Genomic DNA, 18,025 nt, shown 5'->3' with positions numbered 1-18,025 from the left:
ATCTTCTTACGCCATCATTCCTTTCCTCCCTTTTTCACTTTCAACTTTCGCCTCAAAAAGAACTTCAACTACACGTAATCTCTTTCTTCCCATTTTACCAACCGCAATCCACCGTCCAATCCCGACCGTCGACCACAACCACCCAAAACCGAAAAATCCAACGGCCTGTTATTCCCCATCCAACAGTTACAAGAATCCAGACCACCTCACCAATCAAACCTCCTCACGTGTCGCCCATCCGAGGGCCCCCCAAATTCATCTATCCCTAAAGCCGGATAAAGACACTTTGTGTTTAATTTTAAATAAAAAATTTAAAATAATTTTTAACTATGTATGATGCACGGATAAAATGCAAAGATCTTTCAAATCCTTATTAAGAGGATCTAAATCCCCAAAAGCTCCCCAGCATTTCCATTTTTCCCGTGCCTACCCCAGCCAGAGAAAACCAAGAGTCAGGGGCAAAACCGTGTTTTCAATTTCCAACAGTACAGTGAAAGCTGGAGTTCTAGAACCAAAGCAAGCAACCGAACTGTCTCGTTTTTATTTTGTTAGGAGAAAAGAAGCTTTCACTAGATAGCGGAACTGTGACAATACTATCCCCCATTTTACTGTTACATCAAAACCTCCAGTACGCTGCCGTTTCGTTCCGCTCCTCCGCATTCGCTTTTTCTGCTCTTTTTTTCCCTTTGCCTTCTGCTCCTCCTTTTGATCGCCTCCTCAGAAGGAGCTCCAAATACTAAGCATTGAGTTTTTCGAGCTCGAAAAGGGTAATTAAAACGGATTCGGAGGGGCATTTTTTTGACCAAAATAAAAAATAGAGCGATTTTGTCACACTTGTTCTGGGGTTTTTTATTTTTTAATTTAATTAATTTTTTATTGTTGAAGTAAATAACGGTTAGAATTGGGATTCAGTGCCACCGTCTCTGTCGCATTGATATCTTAGTTTTTAATTTTTAATATTATTAAAAACTGCTTCTTGATATTATTAAGTTTTTGTATTTTTTTGGTGTTGCAGAGCACAAATCAGAGGAGCAGAAGCTTCACAGTGCAGACTGGCACGACAAGTCGTCGGGAAAGTTTTCCAAGGTAAGATCTCATCTGGGTTAATCTCTGGTTGTTAAAGTTTGAAGCTTTGGGGGACCCTTTCTCTCTGAAATGTTGAACGTTTCGGTCGTCGGTTGACGAAATTTTAAACGGGTATCCGGTTGCTTGCTGTTGAAGCATATAGTGGGTCGCCACTTTCGAATTGACATTCATGTTGGTCGCTGTTGGATGATGTATAAAAGATAATACAGATGACATTGTATATTTCTTTTTTATAATGTGGTGGAAATGAAGCTTAGAATCGACGAATGAGCGTGACGAAGGAAATTAAAAACCCCTTAATCTTAATAAACTTTTAGTTATAATTAACTTTCTTTGTGGCTGTTGTCTTCCAGGGGTGGTTGGATTTAGCCACGAATGGCTTGTGGTTGCAGATTTAGGACGTGATTGGCGTTTGGGGGTGTTTGTATTTTTAATTATGGTTGTTTTAGCTTGTTGTTGCTGATGTGACCCGTAGTTAGTTAGCATTTCTTTATGTTTCTTTTTCTTTTTCTGAGGTGGTTGGGGTAATGTCCATGGTTTAACTTCTTTTTGCAAACAATGTGGTAACGACGGGCATAATTTATGTTTTGGCAAGTGCAACAACCCTGTGTTTAACATTTAAATCATCTTGCATTTTGGGAAATAAGTGTGGCTTGGAGTACTTTAACACCGAGCTTGTTTTTTTCCACTTTCAGAAATTCGATGGGATTTTTCTGTTTGTTAAGCTTTGATTAATTGGCGGTTGGGTTGACAAGAGCATCGGGTGGAAAAGTGAGATAATGGGGGCAATTGGTGGGGAAGATCTAGTGAAGTGGGAGAAGATGCAAGGAGCAACTGCTCGTGAAGAGAAGATTCTGGTTTTGGTGAGGTTGAGGCCTCTGAGTGAGAAGGAGGTTGCAGCAAGTGAAGTAGCAGATTGGGAATGCATCAATGACACAACCATCTTATACCGAAACACGCTGCGGGAAGGGTCTACATTTCCAACTGCCTATACATTTGGTAAGAATATATTCATCTGTATACAGTGTACTCACTGTAATTTCGTATAGGTGTTTGAGTCTGAGTTTACAATGGTACATCTGCTTACCGTTAATGTCCAGCACTGGCCTTTGCTTGAATTTTTGGGAATGCATGGTTTTGTCATAGTTCATTGGTTTATGGGATACATCTTAACTATTTTATCTATTTATCTTTGTTCATATTTTTATGGTAGACAAAGTATTTCGGGGTGATTGCTCTACAAGGCAGGTTTATGATGAAGGAGCCCAACAAATTGCTCTTTCAGTTGTCAATGGTATCAACTGTAAGTATATAGATCTGTGTGTTGACGTCCTTCTGATACCTTTCTTTATGCAACTAGTGAAAAGTTTACACCAAAATTTTCTTTCTCAGCAAGTATTTTTGCATATGGTCAAACAAGCAGTGGGAAAACGTACACTATGAATGGTATAACAGAGTTCACAGTAGCAGAAATATTTGATTATATACATGCGGTAAGAATGATTACTAATAAGTTTGATGCTTTGCTTCTTTTCAATTTTATTACTTGACTACTGTTTATTTGCAGACGTTAATAATATAAAGACAGTTTCTAATGCAAACCACACTAATATAAAGATTGCTATTTCATTCAGCATGAGGAACGAGCTTTTGTTGTTAAGTTTTCAGCTATTGAGATATACAATGAAGCTGTTAGAGACCTCCTAAGCACAGATAATACTCCGCTTAGGCTGCTAGATGATCCTGAGGTTGGTGCCTTCTGCTACTTTTATTTTCTTGAGATAGTTATTTTCATGTGTATATGAGTTTTGCTTTAACACTTGCATATTCTCATCAGCGGGGAACCGTAATAGAGAAAATCACAGAGGAAACTCTGAGGGACTGGAACCATTTAAAGGAGCTCCTTTCTATTTGTGAAGGTAAATCATTTGAGAAAATACTGCATTTACCACAAAGTATTATATCTTAATTATTTGAGTGTATTATTTCAGCTCAAAGACAGATAGGGGAGACTGCATTAAACGAAAAAAGCTCTAGATCACATCAAATTATTAAACTGGTATGCCCCTCCCCCTGGATTTTCTTTGATAAGGGTATATTCATTTCATATGCAGTGCCTTAGACTACTTTGCTTAATCCAACTTTAACTTGTAGGCAATTGAAAGTTCTGCTCGTGAGTTCCTAGGCAAAGGCAATTCAACCACCCTTGCAGCTAGCGTGGTATATATTAATTATTTCTAGATTGGATACTTGGTAGAATATATAAAATGTTCTGTTAATTTAATTTCATTGTTTCCATTTGCAATATTAAGTAGATATTAAATCCAGAAGTCATGGGTTTGTTGCAGAATTTTGTGGACTTGGCAGGAAGCGAGCGTGCAGCCCAGGCATTATCTGCTGGGATGAGATTAAAAGAAGGCTGCCACATTAATCGCAGTTTACTAACTCTTAGCACTGTTATTCGCAAGCTAAGGTTTGTATAATCCGTCCTTCCTTTATGTCATATACTTTACCAAGTTCATTTGACAGGCAAAGGTCTAGTAAATTATTATTTATTCTGGACATTTTCTTTTTAATTATGTTTATCTACATGCATGTGTACTAACCTGTTTTGAACCTTTGATTTCAAATCTGATATTTTTGTACGCAGTAAAGGAAGGAATGGCCACATCAATTACAGAGATTCTAAGCTAACACGCATACTGCAGCCGGCCTTGGGTGGTAATGCTAGAACTGCCATCATTTGCACTTTGAGCCCCACACGAAGCCATGTTGAACAAACAAGAAACACTCTTTTGTTTGCTTGTTGTGCAAAAGAAGTGACTACAAAAGCACAGGTCAATGTAGTCATGTCAGATAAGGCCCTTGTTAAACATTTACAGAAAGAGCTGGCTAGATTGGAGAGTGAGTTGAGGATTCCTGGCCCCCCTTCCTCAACTTGTGATTACCCAGCGTTGCTTAGAAAGAAAGATCTTCAGATTGAAAAGGTAATGATTCTCTTTCTTCGAAAGTTTACAATTAGGGAATAATACCTGTCAATGGGAATTAAATATAAGCACAGTTATGGAGACATTTCTGAAGACCCGTGGCAGATGGCAATTGAAAGAATTTCATTTCAGAAGATAGGTCTGGAAGACGGTAGTTTAGACGTATTGAATAATTTGAATTTGCTTCTAGGAAATCTCCATGTACCTAGTATCTACACAATTTCATTATTTATTCTGTGCTTCTTATAAGATCATAAAACGGGCTGCTTTGACTCATGTACTCAGCTTAGGTGTAAGTGTGCTGTAGGCTTCGAATTCATCCATGCCCATTTTTGGAATCTGTAACCACGTTTTGATACAAGTGGGTGTCTAATTGAATGCATTTAAACCAAGACATGACTTGTGACCTTTTTCAGATGGACAAGGAAATTAGAGAGCTGAAAAAGCAATGTGATCTTGCTGAATCACGGGTGGTGGATTTACTGCGGATGGTTGGAAAGGATAACGATTCCAGACAAGTACATATTCTTGCTTATTTACTATGGAGTTTTATTACATGTTATATACCTTTGTTCTTCTAATTCTTGCTTGTTTCTTCTCTTTCAGCCTTCAGATAATCTCAATCCTAAATGGAACGCTGGGGATGTGTCAGATGATGAAGGCTCAGTATCATCAGGTGTGGCTGATCCTTATTATATGAATGGCGTCAGAAAGTTCAGCAATCCTCATTTTGATGACAGAGACGGTGAGAGCAGTCCTGAGGAGGTATACGGACAGATTCTTGAGAAATTTAGATCTGATTCATGCCAGAGTGTAGAGGATCCCACAGGTGGGACTGCAGAAGATACTGATGACTACTGCAAAGAAGTCCGCTGTATTGAGATGGAAGAGTCAAGCAGGGACAAGAATTCTGGATCCCTTGCTTTATCTACTGTTGAAAATGAAGTAACATCTGGGGATGCAAGTTTAGCAGGTCAAGAAATGATATCAACCCCAGTGAATGCAGATAGAGAAGGGAGTCAGATGCAAAATGGTTTTACATATGGCACATTCGAACAGAGACTACGTGATGTACAAATGACGATTGATTCTCTTGGTAGTCCTTACCCTGAAGAACAATCTAGAAGCCTAAAGTTAACTAGGAGCTGGAGTTGTAGAGAAAATTTCACGGGTGGCTCATCTTCACCGGATAAATCGGAGAGAACCCCACCTAATTGGTTTGAGAAAAGCTTTCCTGGGAGACCAGAAGGTTTTAGCGGGAGGAAGGTTCCATTATTACATTATGATTCCAGCGCAAGGTTGTCAAGAAATGATTCTCAATCTTCCCTTGGGAGTGCCGTGGATGAGTTAGAAGGACGGACTGCAGATGAGGATATTGCCAGTGTTCATACTTTTGTCACGGGACTAAAGAAAATGGCCAAAAAGCTTGAGAATGACAGACAACTTGTCAACGGTCAGGTGAGAATGTGCCTTAATTTTGAGTTTGTCCACTAGAAAAAACCCCATCATTTTTTGTGTCTGTCTTTGCTTGTTATAATAATTAGATAATATCCTTGAAGGTGATAAGTTCATGAGAACTTATGCATGAGAATGTGAAACATTATGCATTAGTCTTACTCTCTCAAGATTCCCACTTTTTAAGTTCATAATTTTTATATCAACAAAGTTGGGGTGAGATTGCAACATTTGCTTTTCCATGTTGGAGATAATCGATAAACTTAAAGACGTTTAAACGTTTCAACAGGTTAATGTGGCTTGCGTGGATGTGGAATTTTACAAATTCATAAATTATCTTAAGTTGCATGCCCTCACAACTTATTTACAAATAGTTATACTGTAATTTGCATTTATTTATTGTAAGGCATTTGGGCTAGTCAGCTTCTCACAAATCTATTGCTTTGTTTGACATGTATCTGTATGTGCGTGCTAGGACCAAGAGACGGGGGAAAAGTTTGCAAAGAATGTGAAAGATGTAGGAGTAGACCCAATGCTGGAATTATCAGAAACTGCTGATTGGCCTCTGGAATTTGAGAGAAAGCAGAGGGCCGTATTTGAACTTTGGCAAACTTGCTATATATCAGTGGTCCATCGAACCTACTTTTTCTTGCTCTTCAAAGGTGATCCAACGGATTCCATTTACATGGAGGTTGAACTTAGGAGATTATCTTTCCTCAAGGAAACTTTTTCCCGTGGAGATCAAGCTGTCGAAAATGGTCAGGCACTCACACTGGCTTCAAGGTTCACTCTCGTGTCTGTTTTTTCTTTCTTTTTACTCAATGTCGTTCTTATTTTTTGAATAATGTCTTGTTTCTGTGCTAACATCTATTTCGTGCACAAGTTGACTAAAATACTGTTCTGGTTTATGGCTGCAACGTGTTTATTTCGACACAGCATGAAAGCTATCGGTCGGGAGAGAGTAAAGCTAAGCAAGCTGATGCAGAAAAGGTTTTCGGCAGAAGAGAGAAAGAGACTCTTCCAGAAGTGGGGTATTGCACTGCATTCAAAGCGCAGGAGGCTGCAGCTGGCCAACTGCTTGTGGAGTAACACAAAGGATATGAACCACATTACAGATAGCGCCGCCATTGTTGCAAAGCTGGTGATGTTCGCAGAGCAGGGTCAGGCGCTCAAGGGAATGTTCGGGCTTAGTTTCACACCGCCGAAAGCAAGGCGTAGATCCTTTGGATGGAAAAATAGCATGGTATCTCTTATATAACATGCTGCTCTCATATAATATACCACTATACCACTATAGATAGGCGGTTTCTCAAATCATATAGGCCACATAGCGTTGTTTTCGTCATCAAAACTTGAAACAGATTGCCTACGATTATTTATAGGAATTGTATAAATCTTAGGCGGCATGCTCAGCTTAGAAAGCTATGTTGTGATTTTGGTAATATGGTTTCCTGGTTTTGTTCCAGCTTTCCTGAAATGTAGTTTTTTTTTTTAATCTTTGTGACTGTTGTGTGTAAAAATTATCAATAAATGGTTTGTTGTCTTTCCCTTAGCCTCTGTCTCATACGCTATCAGGTTTTCAAAAACATGTATTATACGTAATGTATGCTCGTGGTAATTATAATTTATGAATATTAGAATCACCAAAACAAGATGAGAAGTGTAGGAAGTGCACACTAAAAGTAAAAATACCTATCCAAATTTGCAAGGAAGAACAATTTTTGCCGTGTTGTTTCGTTGGTAATTGTCCACTACAAATGTATGTAATAAACGAGTCGGTCTGGGGCCTGTATTACTAAAGTTTTGACCCGTCTTGCCTCATACATATCCAAGCCCCGCCCGTCCTACCCCGTTTCTTCTCTACTAAATTCGAGCTCATCCGTTGCCCGCCGCGGTGATCCTAGACCTGTTTGCACACCCCTAAAACTATCCAAAACTGGTCTCAGAATCAGTTTATTAGATAACTCGTTGGGTTCATATCGAAAACCGAGAAAATACTGAATAAAACCGAACCGACCGGTTCGAACCTGGTTGAGTTTCGGTTCCTGCCCAGCCCTACCCAATTACGTTAACATCGTTCGGCCCAGAAAGGAAACGACGCCGTGTTGACAGCCAGTCATTTCGTCATCAAATTTCATCTGTAGAAAGACGTGAAACAAGGAAGACTGCAGAGAGAGGGAGAGAGAGGGAGGAGAGAGAGATGAGCGGAGTGTCAACAGCAGCGTACGTAGCTCGTCGAGCAGCTCAGAAGGAGAAGGTTCGGATCCTCTACAGGCGAGCGCTCAGAGACACTCTCAACTGGGCCGTTCACCGCCACCTCTTCTACCCAGATGTACTCGAGCTCTCGGGCCCCTTTTACAATCTTCATTATTCAATCACAACCATCCATCAACCATTGCATGCATTCGATTTCAATCGCTTTCTGATTATTTTTTGTTTTTTCAGGCTGATGCCCTCCGCGAGAGGTTCGAAACCAACAAGCATGTGGTTGGTCTCTTCCCTTTTATTCAATTTCCCAATTTTTGTTGTTATTGTTTTTGTTTCGATTTCGATTCGTTTACTTTTGAATTTTTCACATTCAGTTTCAAATTTTGATTTGTTTGGCTTGTCTGCATTTTCTGTATTGAATAAATGTACCCTTTTGATTGCTTTGCTAATGAATTAAGGTACCCTTTTGATTGATGGTTTGATTGTTTGATTGGTGTGGATTTACAGGAAGATCCTGACACCGTTGATAGACTCATAGCGAATGCCGAAGCCACTTACAATAAGTGGCGCCACCCCGATCCTTACATTGGTACAATCCCTTTCATAAATTGCCGATTTTACTTACAAAAATTCATTGCTTTTGCCCTCAATTGGAAAGCAAGGGAACAGCTTATATAAAATTCCAGGCATATAGGTTCTGTGTTTCTTGTTTGATGTTCTGGACCTCATTTTTTGCTGTAAGCTCTAATGTCTTTTAAGCTTTTAATATGGGTAGTAGTTTAGGGAGAGAGGATTTTGGAACTGGCATTCATTCTAGATTTGATGGGGTTTCAACCTCACCTCAAATTTTCTTAGTGCGTTTAAGCTACCTTATGCTCGAGAAATTATCTTGGATGATCAACAAACTCATCAGTGCTTAGAAAGTTATATGCGTATCTCTATGGTGGTCTATGTCTGTCTCTGGTTAGCTTGGTGCTCATATTAATTATTTATTTATTTTTGGAATCAATATTGTGGTGCCCTATTAAAATATCCCTAAAGCCATGTCTTTGTTCTCATTTGTATATTGATAAAAACTAGAATTGAGAGCTTGCTTTTGTAAATTCTAATAGGTTTGGTCTATCTTTATTTTACTTAATTAATCCATGTGTTTCCCAGATTATGATTTTACTAATGGTTTTATATATGGTCTCATCTTCTCCTCTCTCCATTTTGTCTGTGCAGTTCCTTGGGCCCCCGGTGGTTCAAAGTTTCACCGGAATCCTACTCCACCGGCTGGGGTAATTTTATTACAACTCATTCTTCGGTTTATCATTGTGCTTTTGAGTATTACTTCTTCACATCTATTTTGAGGACATCTACATTTTTTTCAATCATTTTCTTACTTGCTTTTGATTCACTTGTTGTGTTGTGTCTTATGTTTACTTTGTGTCTAGTAAACTAGTCACGCATTCGTTTTCTAACCAGAGGGCACAAGTGGAATTGGACAAGTATTCTCTTATGTTACAGTCGTATAATAGCTGGCATAATTATCATTTCTAGATGAGTACTCAAAACTAAGAGTTTAATTTGTTGACTTTTTGCTTTTATTTTTTACGTTCTATCGTCATCCTTTATTTCATTCAGGAAGATAAGAGTACTGTTATTGCCCAGTCTTAAAAAATGGATCCTTGAGAGTTTTCTTAGTTACCTACTAGTTTGTTTTAACTGACGTTCTACCATCATTCTTTATTTCATTCAGGAAGATAGAATACTGTTATTGGTCAAGTTTAACAGGATCCTTTAGAGCACTAATTTGCTTTCATAATTACGATTTTTTTGGTTTAATATTACCGTTGTCAGTCTCCAACAAAATGGTGGCTTCCTATTGCAAGTAGAAAGTTATTTACTTTTTAAAAAATTTCTTGGCATTGCATTGTTCCTGTTTATCATGCTATTCCCTCCTGGAACAATGCTGCACCTGGAATGGGTTTAACCATGGTGGTATTTGTTGTTTAATGCAGATTGAGATAGTATACGACTACGGAAAAGAGGATAATGACTAAAATTCAAATGTTTTTCTTCACAATAAATAAAGGTGAGCAATTTAATTATATACTTGATATGTGTTATTCGTTGTGGTTTCTTTAACACTTTTCAGTGTGGATACTCAGTTCATTGGCTTTCTTGAGTTTTCACCCTTTCTTCCGAGACTGAGAATCACACTTCTGAGAATCACACTTCCCTTCTTTCTAATTTTTACATGACGAGTGCCACATTAACAGATTAGTGACATCTTCACTAGACTGAGATTTTCCTCTTTCCTACTTCCAATAAATAAATAAATAGCTAAAGTGATTTGTGTAGTAAAAGCACAGCTTGTAGCCTCATTGTATTTTTAACAGGAAATCACAAATCTTGTGCTACCAAAACAGTCTTGTTCTTCTACCATCCACTAATTCAAAATCTTATTTTTCCACCTCTTTTAGTTCAATATGAACCAATCTTCGCATCGATTTTATAGTCTTACACTGAAAATTTTGTTTTCTTTGTTACTCATCTTGCATCAACTCCTGCTTAATCTTGAAAAATTGAAGGAAACAAATTTGTACACAGAAAGTGAAGAGGGAGTGAAAATAGAACAAGGAAGAAAGAAAAAAAATGATATGAACCCAAATAGAGTTAAAGCAACAGAAACAAAGAGAAGGAATAACGGGAGGGAAATGATTGAGAAAGGAGACGGAGGGAGATGGAGGCAGAAAACAAAGGACTAGAGGAGGAAGGAGGGAGAGAGTAAAGTACTTGTTTGGGTTATGTTGTTGAGTTATTTTGTGTAGCAATGTGTTTCCCATTTTAACACACATGAAGCATTCCCCCGTCATGCAATGCTTTTCTTCTTATTCTTTCTAATAAAAAAATAATAATATGATGTTAAATGTTGATGTCTCTTATTTTTAACGATGCAGGTCAAGATGGAGAGTGACGATGATGATGAAGATAATTATTGAGGCCAGCATCTGTGACATGTTGCTTAAGCAAATGACGGATTTAAGCTTTGAATACTTTTAAATGCTTAGTATCTCCCCTTCAAGGTGTGTTTGGTGTTTTTGTACAATGCGGCATATGCTGCAGGATCAGGATAGGATTAAGCGTGACGCTTGATATGAACAATTTTCTCCTGTTCATGTAATTTGGATTCCCTTAACTGAGTTATCACCGGTGTGAAAGTACTAGACCTGCGGTTGGAGTCATGTAGTGTGGGTGCACGAGTGCATATACGTGTTCTATGTCCACACACATGCACTCGCGCACACACACGCACATTTGTTTGATAGGGTTGGGTTCTAGGCATGCATTTCCAGTAGTGAATTTAGTGGTTTTGGTCCGTATGAACTTCCGGATCTGGAATTCGCCTTTAGAAAAATGCAAAATAAAATGCCGAGGCAGCGGTCAGTCATTTCGAAATCGGTCTCTTTGTTAGAAAAATCTCGTTGCACATAGGCGCGTAGAGGTACGACTTACGACCTCATTTGGTATGTGTCTCTTCGATTGAACGAGTCCAGTCTCATCATTGTTAAGTTCATCGACCCTGGGTTAAGACACTTGTTCATTTTAAACGAGTTTTCCGGTCGTCGTCCGCCCACCCGAAACGCCCACGAGACTGAGGAGAGTGTTGCTGCTGGTCATAAACTTGTACTCGACTTCCACTAATTATGACTAATCAGCATCATTACACTATTGAATTTGAAGGGTGACTAGGACATGATGTTATAATTAATATTTGACATTACCTTCAGTTTTAATTAATATTGAAATAACTTTGAAATTGGCATGGAAAACAATAACTCAAAATTTGAAGATGAGACGTCTCAATTTCAATTTCAAAGTGCTATCATTGTGGAAAACGTAATTAAATTGTTAAGTCTCCTAATACAGTCTCTTTCCTTTAATGGTGAAATTTGGCACATAATCCTAATATGTTATTTTCTTTCTTTTCATTATTAATGACTCGTGTTTACTGACAACCATCAATAGCAAGTGGTGGATCATTGTGACAGATAGAGTATACCCGTATTCTTCTTCAACTCATTGTGTCTCCGTTCTAACTCTCCCATGATATCAGCCAATCAAAACAAAGCCAAGAGGGAACAGGGTATTTAACTCATAATAATTGGGTGATAATTCATGGTTAATTACCACCATCTCTTTCATGTTTGTTTAATTTTGAATTAAGTGATGACCCAACTAACTTAAAACAGATAATTTCCCCCCACTTATCTCGGCTGACCCATAAACAAAAAACCCACAACAGTTTCTCAGTGCCAAAACCATTTCTTCAGTTTCTTCTCTGTTTTTCTTCTCCTCTCTTCCAACTCCGCCCCGCGGCTGAAGATGGAGGAAGAAGGCATAAGAGCCTTCCGGTGGAAGTTCAGAGGAGATGCCAAGACCCGATGTGCAAGATTGTTTTCTGTGTTGACGTCTCTTGTCATGGTAGTTCTGTTCCTGTGGACCATTTGGTCCGAATCTGGAGTTGCAGACACGCCGGGGATAAAGCGGGAGTCGAACAATTGGGCATTCTGCGTCGGAGTTCTAACTATAGTTCTCGGTTTCTTGTTTTTGGCTGCTGGTCTTCCTTTACTTGCAAACTTGGTTATGAAACTCTCAGAACAATTGCAGAAGAAGCAGGAGGAGATCAGGAAGCCTCAAGTTCAAGGTAATGCAACCAACACCGAAAACGAGAATTTAATACAAAGCAGCAGGTGTTAGTTTCAGGCTAGGAGGAAACTTACACAACGGTTTCACACACCCACTCTCCTTCACTCTCTCTCATCATATGATGCGAGAGATGATGAGAGAGAGCCTAGAGGAGGGGCGGGGGTGTATGAAACCGAGAGTTAAATTAACGCCTTTTAAACCAATTAATGAAATTTCATTCATCTGAACTTCTCATCTTACTTGATTCCTAATGATGCAGCAGGGAAGCTGAAGACGATATGCATCGTCAGCCGCATGGTTGTGAGTATCGTCGCAATGATCATGCTGGCATGGGCAATCAACACTGGATTTAGGCTTGCAACTGAACCTAGAAGAGAAGGCAAATATTATCCTCTAGCATCCCCAGTTGGTGTCGTGACTATCATGTTTGGCTTCACTTATTCTATCATCGGACTCTGCATAATTGCAGAGCTAGCAGTGGAGTTGACAAGGCAGTTGCAAACGACAGAGAAAAATGAAAATGTTAATCAACAAGTACGCAAAATAAACGTCAAGTCTTCTGTTTGACACTGCTTTAATACACCACACCATGTGTAAATAACATTATATTTTCTGATTTAAGCTGCGATTATGGCTCCAAGGCATCAACTAGAAAGATGGAAAGGATTTTTTTTTTTTTTTTTTTTTTTTTTGAGAAGAAACTATAACATTTTATTAAAATAGAAAAGTGGAATTACACAGAAGTGGATAAGAAATCCACCAAGAACAAAACAAGAAAATCTCTCAAGAGGATATGATTACAAGTAGCAAAAACTCAACCAAAATCACTTTACAACTGTTAACATATCCCATAGTATGTGAGAAAGAGAGTAATTCTTAAAATCATTTGAAACTGAAGCCTAGAGGACTGCCCAATATCTTACTCTTCCCCATAGATCTGCTACCCCCACACCAGAATAATCCTCAAAAATTCTTTTGTTACGCTCCAACCAAATGTTCCAAAAAATTGCCGACACCAGACAACCCCACAAAGCTTTAGCCTTCCTCCCAATTCCTAGAGCCTCAAAATTGGTACTTAGAAGCTCGAAACAACCCTTTGGAATGACCTAACTAACTCTAACCTCCTGAAACAATTTCCACCACAGTTGAATCGTGTAAGAACAATGGAGAAAAATGTGGTTAACACTCTCCTCCTTAGCTTTACACAAACTGCACCAATGGGGAGAGAAACAAATAAAAGGGCTTCTCCTTTGAATTTGATCACAAGTGTTGAGTTTCCCATTAGCCACTAGCCACACAAGAACTTTGACCTTAGGAGGAACTTTTGATTTCCAAATCTGAGAAGATGGTGGAAAATGTTGCGCAATCCCATTGTTGCTCAAGAAAGAGCGATAGGATTTGCAAGTGAACAATCCTGATAAGTCCAGTTTCCACCTTCTGTTATTCGCTCTTGATTGAGACAAGCGAACATTTTCCACATTTTGTAATAATCTAGCACTTCTATCTCCACCTCATTCAGATTTCTCCTAAAATCAAAATTCCAGCTCACAGAATTGCTAGAAAGATCCACAAAACTTGAGATGTTCTGGTTGTGCACAAAACTTGAGATGGAAAGGATTTTGGTACCAGATGCTCTATCAATCATGTCCTATTATTTAGTTCCCTACCAATTTATGAACCATCCGGCAATCTACAATCGGCACTCCAAAAACCTAAGTTACCTATAAGGTTTGCCCTCCATGTCTAGCAAGAGTCAAAATGATTTGGGGATAGGCATGAAGTCACTAGCTTTCAATCAAAGTTAGCATTATACATCACTTAGCAACATTTATCTAGCTAATTGACTCAACGATTAGGAATAATACCGAGGCAACTAAGCTCTACCATAACCACTATTGTCCGTACACAATCATACCAATGTTTGGAATAATACCAAAGGCAAGCAGCTAGTGTCACAAACTGAACCGCAATGTGTTTCCACCCCGCGCACAAACTGAATATCATAACTCATGACGCCTATTCCTATGCATAAAGCATTTTGAAGTAAATAGTTGGTGTCCATCTTATAAAATGCACAAACCATCCTTGTATGCTACGCTCACATTGCACCCACCAGAACTCTAATGTACCTACCTAGTTCAATATTTCCGTTTCGTATTGCTCTCATCTCTTTTTGTCAGTTCCACTCCAACAAAATTGCTTCGATATATTTCTAAATGTCTTCAAAGTTACTCAAGCAATTAAGTGAAACAGTCTTAGAAGATTATATGCTGAAAATACACGCCGTGTTATGTGAACATGTATAAACTAGAATAGATTTACAAGTTCAGCAAAGAACCCGAAGTTAGAACCCTGCTAAATGCTCCAGAGAAAAGGAAGTACTTCACTGTATGCAGATCAAATCCCTACTACATCAGCAATCACCATTTTCATTCTTAACCCCAATAAGAATGAATAGCACAGTTAAACACCATAAGTCCCGACATTTCCATTCTAAGTAGGTCGAGCGACACCTAATCCAATCTAAACTACGGGAAGGGGGATACGAGCACACACGCCCATGTCTATCAATTGTTATTAGCTCTCAATCAAAATTTCAAATCTTACCATGCATTTTGTGGTTTTAGACAACAAAATTACAAGACCAAGAGACCCATCAAACAATCAAATCAACAATCGAAACATATATACCAGAAATATGCATTGCCTTAAAATAAAAATGTCTCCATTTGATAACAAGGTATGACATAAACACTTAAAACCCTAAAAATTAGGGAGTTCCACATTACATGCATGGAGCTAAAACCCCTTAGAGAAAAGAGAGTGAAAAATTGAAAAATTCAGATGAGCTTGAAAGGGAGAGGCCAAGGGGTGGACCTGGGGACCTCAACCTTGTCCTTAATGCGCTCGATCCTCTTCTCCTTCTTCGGCCGAGCGTTTCCGAACGACCCTTTGAATCGCTTCCCCTTCTTCGTCTTCTTGTCTCCTCGCCCGCACAGCATCGGCGCCCCAAGCACATTTGCTTTTGCAATTGCTGCTGCTGCCGGGGAGGAAGAAGAGGAGGTTGTGAAGATGGCGCGCTGCTCCGCCATCAGCACCCGCCTCGCCGCTGCGCCGCACCACTGCATCATCATCGCCATTTCTTCCACTTCATTCACCACTATTCTCTCTCACTATTCACAGCTGCTGTTATCAAATATTTTAGTTTTTCAGTAGGCTTCCGTTGTTCGGTTGTTTTGTGCCCGGATTGGATATAAAGCCCAAATCCATTATGTTCTAATAATCCTACTAAGGGTTAATCTCAATTTACTATCATGAAGTTTATTGGTTTTCAACATTTGATACATGAAATTTTTTTTCATCCCAGAAAGGTACCTAAAGTCATAATTTTGGAACAGTCTCATACATCCGTTAAGTTTCACCTCTGTAAGTTTCACCTCTGTTAACTGATGACGTGGCACCCACATGAACAATGAACGAATGTCACGTGTCAGCATGGGTCCACGTGAATATTAAAAAATTAAAAACTAAAACAATTTTAAATTTTGAATTTTAAAAACTAAAAAACTAATTTGAGTTCATCTCTCTGTTTCTTCTTCCCCACCCAACACAGAAAATCACGATCCTTCCTCTTCCTCCGCCTCCCCCTCCCCCTCCTCCTTCGTCGGCACCGCTCCCCTCCCAGCTTTCTTTTCTCCCTCCCATCCAATCCAGTGACCAACCCCTCTTTTTTGTTCTCCCTCTAAGCTCTCGCTTTCAATTCTTCTTCTCTACACGAAGACACCCAAAAGCAGGTACTCTCCCAGTCCTCCTCAATCTCTCTCTCTCTATCTCTGTGATTTTTAATTTTTTTTCCTTCCATTTTTTGTGAATTTGAAGGAAGTTCAGAATCAAATCTCTACCAACAACAATTGGATTTGCAAGATGTCAGGGTCTCCAGGCTAGATGTGGGTAGGGGTCCAATTCAGGAGCATCCAACGGTACAAATTTTGGGTCGAATTTGGGAAGATCCACGTTGGCATCGGATTTCAAGCGAAGGTTTGGAGGCCTTGACCGGATCCGGAGGAGGAGGGTAGAGATATGCGGCCTTGGGCTAGGTGTGTTGGAGGATTGGGCTCTGTGAATAAATTCATGCGACGACGTCTCTTGGCTAAGGTTGGGTTTTGGGGTGTGGAGGATGGGGTTAGGTTTTGGGATGAGGAGGATGAGGGTTTGGAGCAGGAGGTTGCTAGGGATTTGCAATGGTGAAGACGAAGATGGGGCTGCTGGGGATTTGCAACGTGGTTCGAAATGGGGATGGGAAAAACCCTTAGTTTTTATTTTTTATTTTTTTTTAGTTTTTATTTATTTTTTTAATGTCCAAGTGGGGCTAGCTTGAATTTTTAATTTCCATGTGGACTTCTTAATGACACGTGGTGCCTAGTCATTGTCCACATGGGCACCACGTCAGTTAACGGAAGACTTAACGGTCCGACCAACAGATGTATGAGACTATCCTAAAATTAACACTTTAGGTATGACTCTGGAACGAAAAAAACTTCATATACCAAATATTGAAAACCACGAAACTTAAGAATAGTAAACTTAGATTTACCCTATTACTAATTACTATAAAGAAAATAAAAATAAAAAATAAAAAAAGAAGAAGAAGAGAGAATATTACTAGAAAAATGGGTGATGCAAACTACATTAGAGAATTATCTCCCTTTTTTCTTTCTCTTTTTGAAATTTGAAATAGTATAACAAAAAATCTATGCCAAATTCTTTAAACAACCTGTAAACTTTTAAGGCTATCTTTAATAGGCTGAATAATTTAGAGTCAAAAGTTATATTTGACTCTAAAATTGACACAATTGTTCGGTTAAAAGTAAGATCCTCATTGAATTACACAAAATATAATTATCATTTCAAAAAGTGATGACCAACTTTGTTGATGCACAAAATCGGGTTGATCTTGGACTAATTAAATCCGATCGTAAATCACACATACGTACAAGAACACAACGACATATAGTGGTTCACTTGAAGTGGGGGCTACGGCCACACGGGTGTCGATCCAGTTTCACTATATAAAATGAGAGTTACATTGTATATGGAGGCTTGTTGCTAGAGAGGCTAGGTTTGTCATCCTCCTAAAGTGAGGGTGAATGATTCCTTTTATAGACTAAGAGTTTCCCTCCTCTCATACATACATCATGGGCTATGTAATGAGGCCCAAATATTGAGACCCCATATACGGTACAACAAGAGTCCCCCAAGTCTTCACTCAAGAGAGTTTTTTGGCTAAAGACTTCAAATCCAATCCATGTGCAGGCCGAACTCAACATGAGGCGGTGCTCAACGTGAAGCAATACTCGGCAAAAAGTAGAACACATTGCAAGGCTGCTCGATTAGAGGTAGTGCTTGCGGTGAGGCTGTTGCGAGGATGGAGGCTATGCTCATTACTAGACAACTCAGTTGGTGGCGTTCTTCGTTGCGAGTATACACTTGCATCATTGTGCACTCACAATGAGTTGATTCTTGACATAAGCCAGATCCGCTTGTCGAGTTCACATATTGGTTCTATGTGTGGGTCCACAAGTCAGGTCCACATG

At 39.1% G+C, this 18,025-nt stretch overlaps 4 protein-coding genes across 5 annotated transcripts; 3 read left to right on the top strand and 1 right to left on the bottom strand.

Moving 5' to 3' along the window:
• The first annotated feature begins 595 nt into the window (after nt 1-595).
• Nucleotides 596-7,029, top strand: LOC137725986 (kinesin-like protein KIN-7E). Its single transcript, XM_068464834.1, has 15 exons — nt 596-767; nt 1,016-1,086; nt 1,782-2,085; nt 2,300-2,389; nt 2,479-2,579; nt 2,721-2,834; nt 2,924-3,005; nt 3,078-3,145; nt 3,241-3,306; nt 3,435-3,559; nt 3,737-4,073; nt 4,490-4,591; nt 4,680-5,531; nt 6,004-6,311; nt 6,465-7,029. The coding sequence occupies exons 3-15, from the start codon at nt 1,866-1,868 to the stop codon at nt 6,784-6,786; spliced, it is 2,787 nt and encodes a 928-aa protein (XP_068320935.1). The 5' UTR covers nt 596-767; nt 1,016-1,086; nt 1,782-1,865; the 3' UTR covers nt 6,787-7,029.
• A 633-nt stretch (nt 7,030-7,662) lies between these two features.
• LOC137725466 (NADH dehydrogenase [ubiquinone] 1 beta subcomplex subunit 9-like) lies at nt 7,663-10,905 on the top strand. The gene is made up of 6 exons (XM_068464155.1): nt 7,663-7,860; nt 7,974-8,015; nt 8,244-8,325; nt 8,961-9,016; nt 9,740-9,813; nt 10,682-10,905. Exons 1-5 carry the CDS (start codon nt 7,729-7,731, stop codon nt 9,779-9,781), a joined length of 354 nt encoding a protein of 117 aa, XP_068320256.1. The 5' UTR covers nt 7,663-7,728; the 3' UTR covers nt 9,782-9,813; nt 10,682-10,905.
• Nucleotides 10,906-11,731: 826 nt separating this feature from the next.
• On the top strand, nt 11,732-13,729 carry LOC137722177 (uncharacterized). 2 transcript variants are annotated; one of them, XM_068461150.1, is made up of 2 exons: nt 11,732-12,429; nt 12,694-13,729. In XM_068461150.1, the coding sequence occupies exons 1-2, from the start codon at nt 12,108-12,110 to the stop codon at nt 12,996-12,998; spliced, it is 627 nt and encodes a 208-aa protein (XP_068317251.1). In that variant the 5' UTR covers nt 11,732-12,107; the 3' UTR covers nt 12,999-13,729. The 2 variants fall into 2 exon arrangements, with proteins under 2 accessions (XP_068317251.1, XP_068317246.1); XM_068461145.1 differs by having other exon boundaries at nt 12,691-13,729.
• Nucleotides 13,730-15,117: 1,388 nt separating this feature from the next.
• Nucleotides 15,118-15,646, bottom strand: LOC137726725 (small ribosomal subunit protein bTHXm-like). The gene has a single exon (XM_068465681.1). It carries the CDS (start codon nt 15,569-15,571, stop codon nt 15,272-15,274), a length of 300 nt encoding a protein of 99 aa, XP_068321782.1. The 5' UTR covers nt 15,572-15,646; the 3' UTR covers nt 15,118-15,271.
• Between the last annotated feature and the right edge of the window lie 2,379 nt (nt 15,647-18,025).

Source organism: Pyrus communis, chromosome 2 (assembly GCF_963583255.1).
Source record: "Pyrus communis chromosome 2, drPyrComm1.1, whole genome shotgun sequence".
Taxonomy (NCBI): domain Eukaryota; kingdom Viridiplantae; phylum Streptophyta; class Magnoliopsida; order Rosales; family Rosaceae; genus Pyrus; species Pyrus communis.
This window is presented reverse-complemented; position numbering and strand designations above follow the sequence as displayed.

What these genes read in the sequence shown, in the direction of transcription:
- LOC137725986 (XM_068464834.1), top strand. Translation starts at nt 1,866, where the DNA reads ATGGGGGCAATTGGTGGGGAAGATCTAGTGAAGTGGGAGAAGATGCAA. An exon ending in TCCAACTGCCTATACATTTG is followed by an intron (nt 2,086 to 2,299) that starts GTAAGAATATAT and finishes TTTTTATGGTAG; the next exon opens with ACAAAGTATTTCGGGGTGAT. An exon ending in GCTCCTTTCTATTTGTGAAG is followed by an intron (nt 3,006 to 3,077) that starts GTAAATCATTTG and finishes GTATTATTTCAG; the next exon opens with CTCAAAGACAGATAGGGGAG.
- LOC137725466 (XM_068464155.1), top strand. Translation starts at nt 7,729, where the DNA reads ATGAGCGGAGTGTCAACAGCAGCGTACGTAGCTCGTCGAGCAGCTCAG. An exon ending in TCGAAACCAACAAGCATGTG is followed by an intron (nt 8,016 to 8,243) that starts GTTGGTCTCTTC and finishes GTGGATTTACAG; the next exon opens with GAAGATCCTGACACCGTTGA. An exon ending in ATCCTACTCCACCGGCTGGG is followed by an intron (nt 9,017 to 9,739) that starts GTAATTTTATTA and finishes TGTTTAATGCAG; the next exon opens with ATTGAGATAGTATACGACTA.
- LOC137722177 (XM_068461145.1), top strand. Translation starts at nt 12,108, where the DNA reads ATGGAGGAAGAAGGCATAAGAGCCTTCCGGTGGAAGTTCAGAGGAGAT. An exon ending in CAGGAAGCCTCAAGTTCAAG is followed by an intron (nt 12,430 to 12,690) that starts GTAATGCAACCA and finishes CTAATGATGCAG; the next exon opens with CAGGGAAGCTGAAGACGATA.
- LOC137726725 (XM_068465681.1), bottom strand. Translation starts at nt 15,571, where the DNA reads ATGGCGATGATGATGCAGTGGTGCGGCGCAGCGGCGAGGCGGGTGCTG.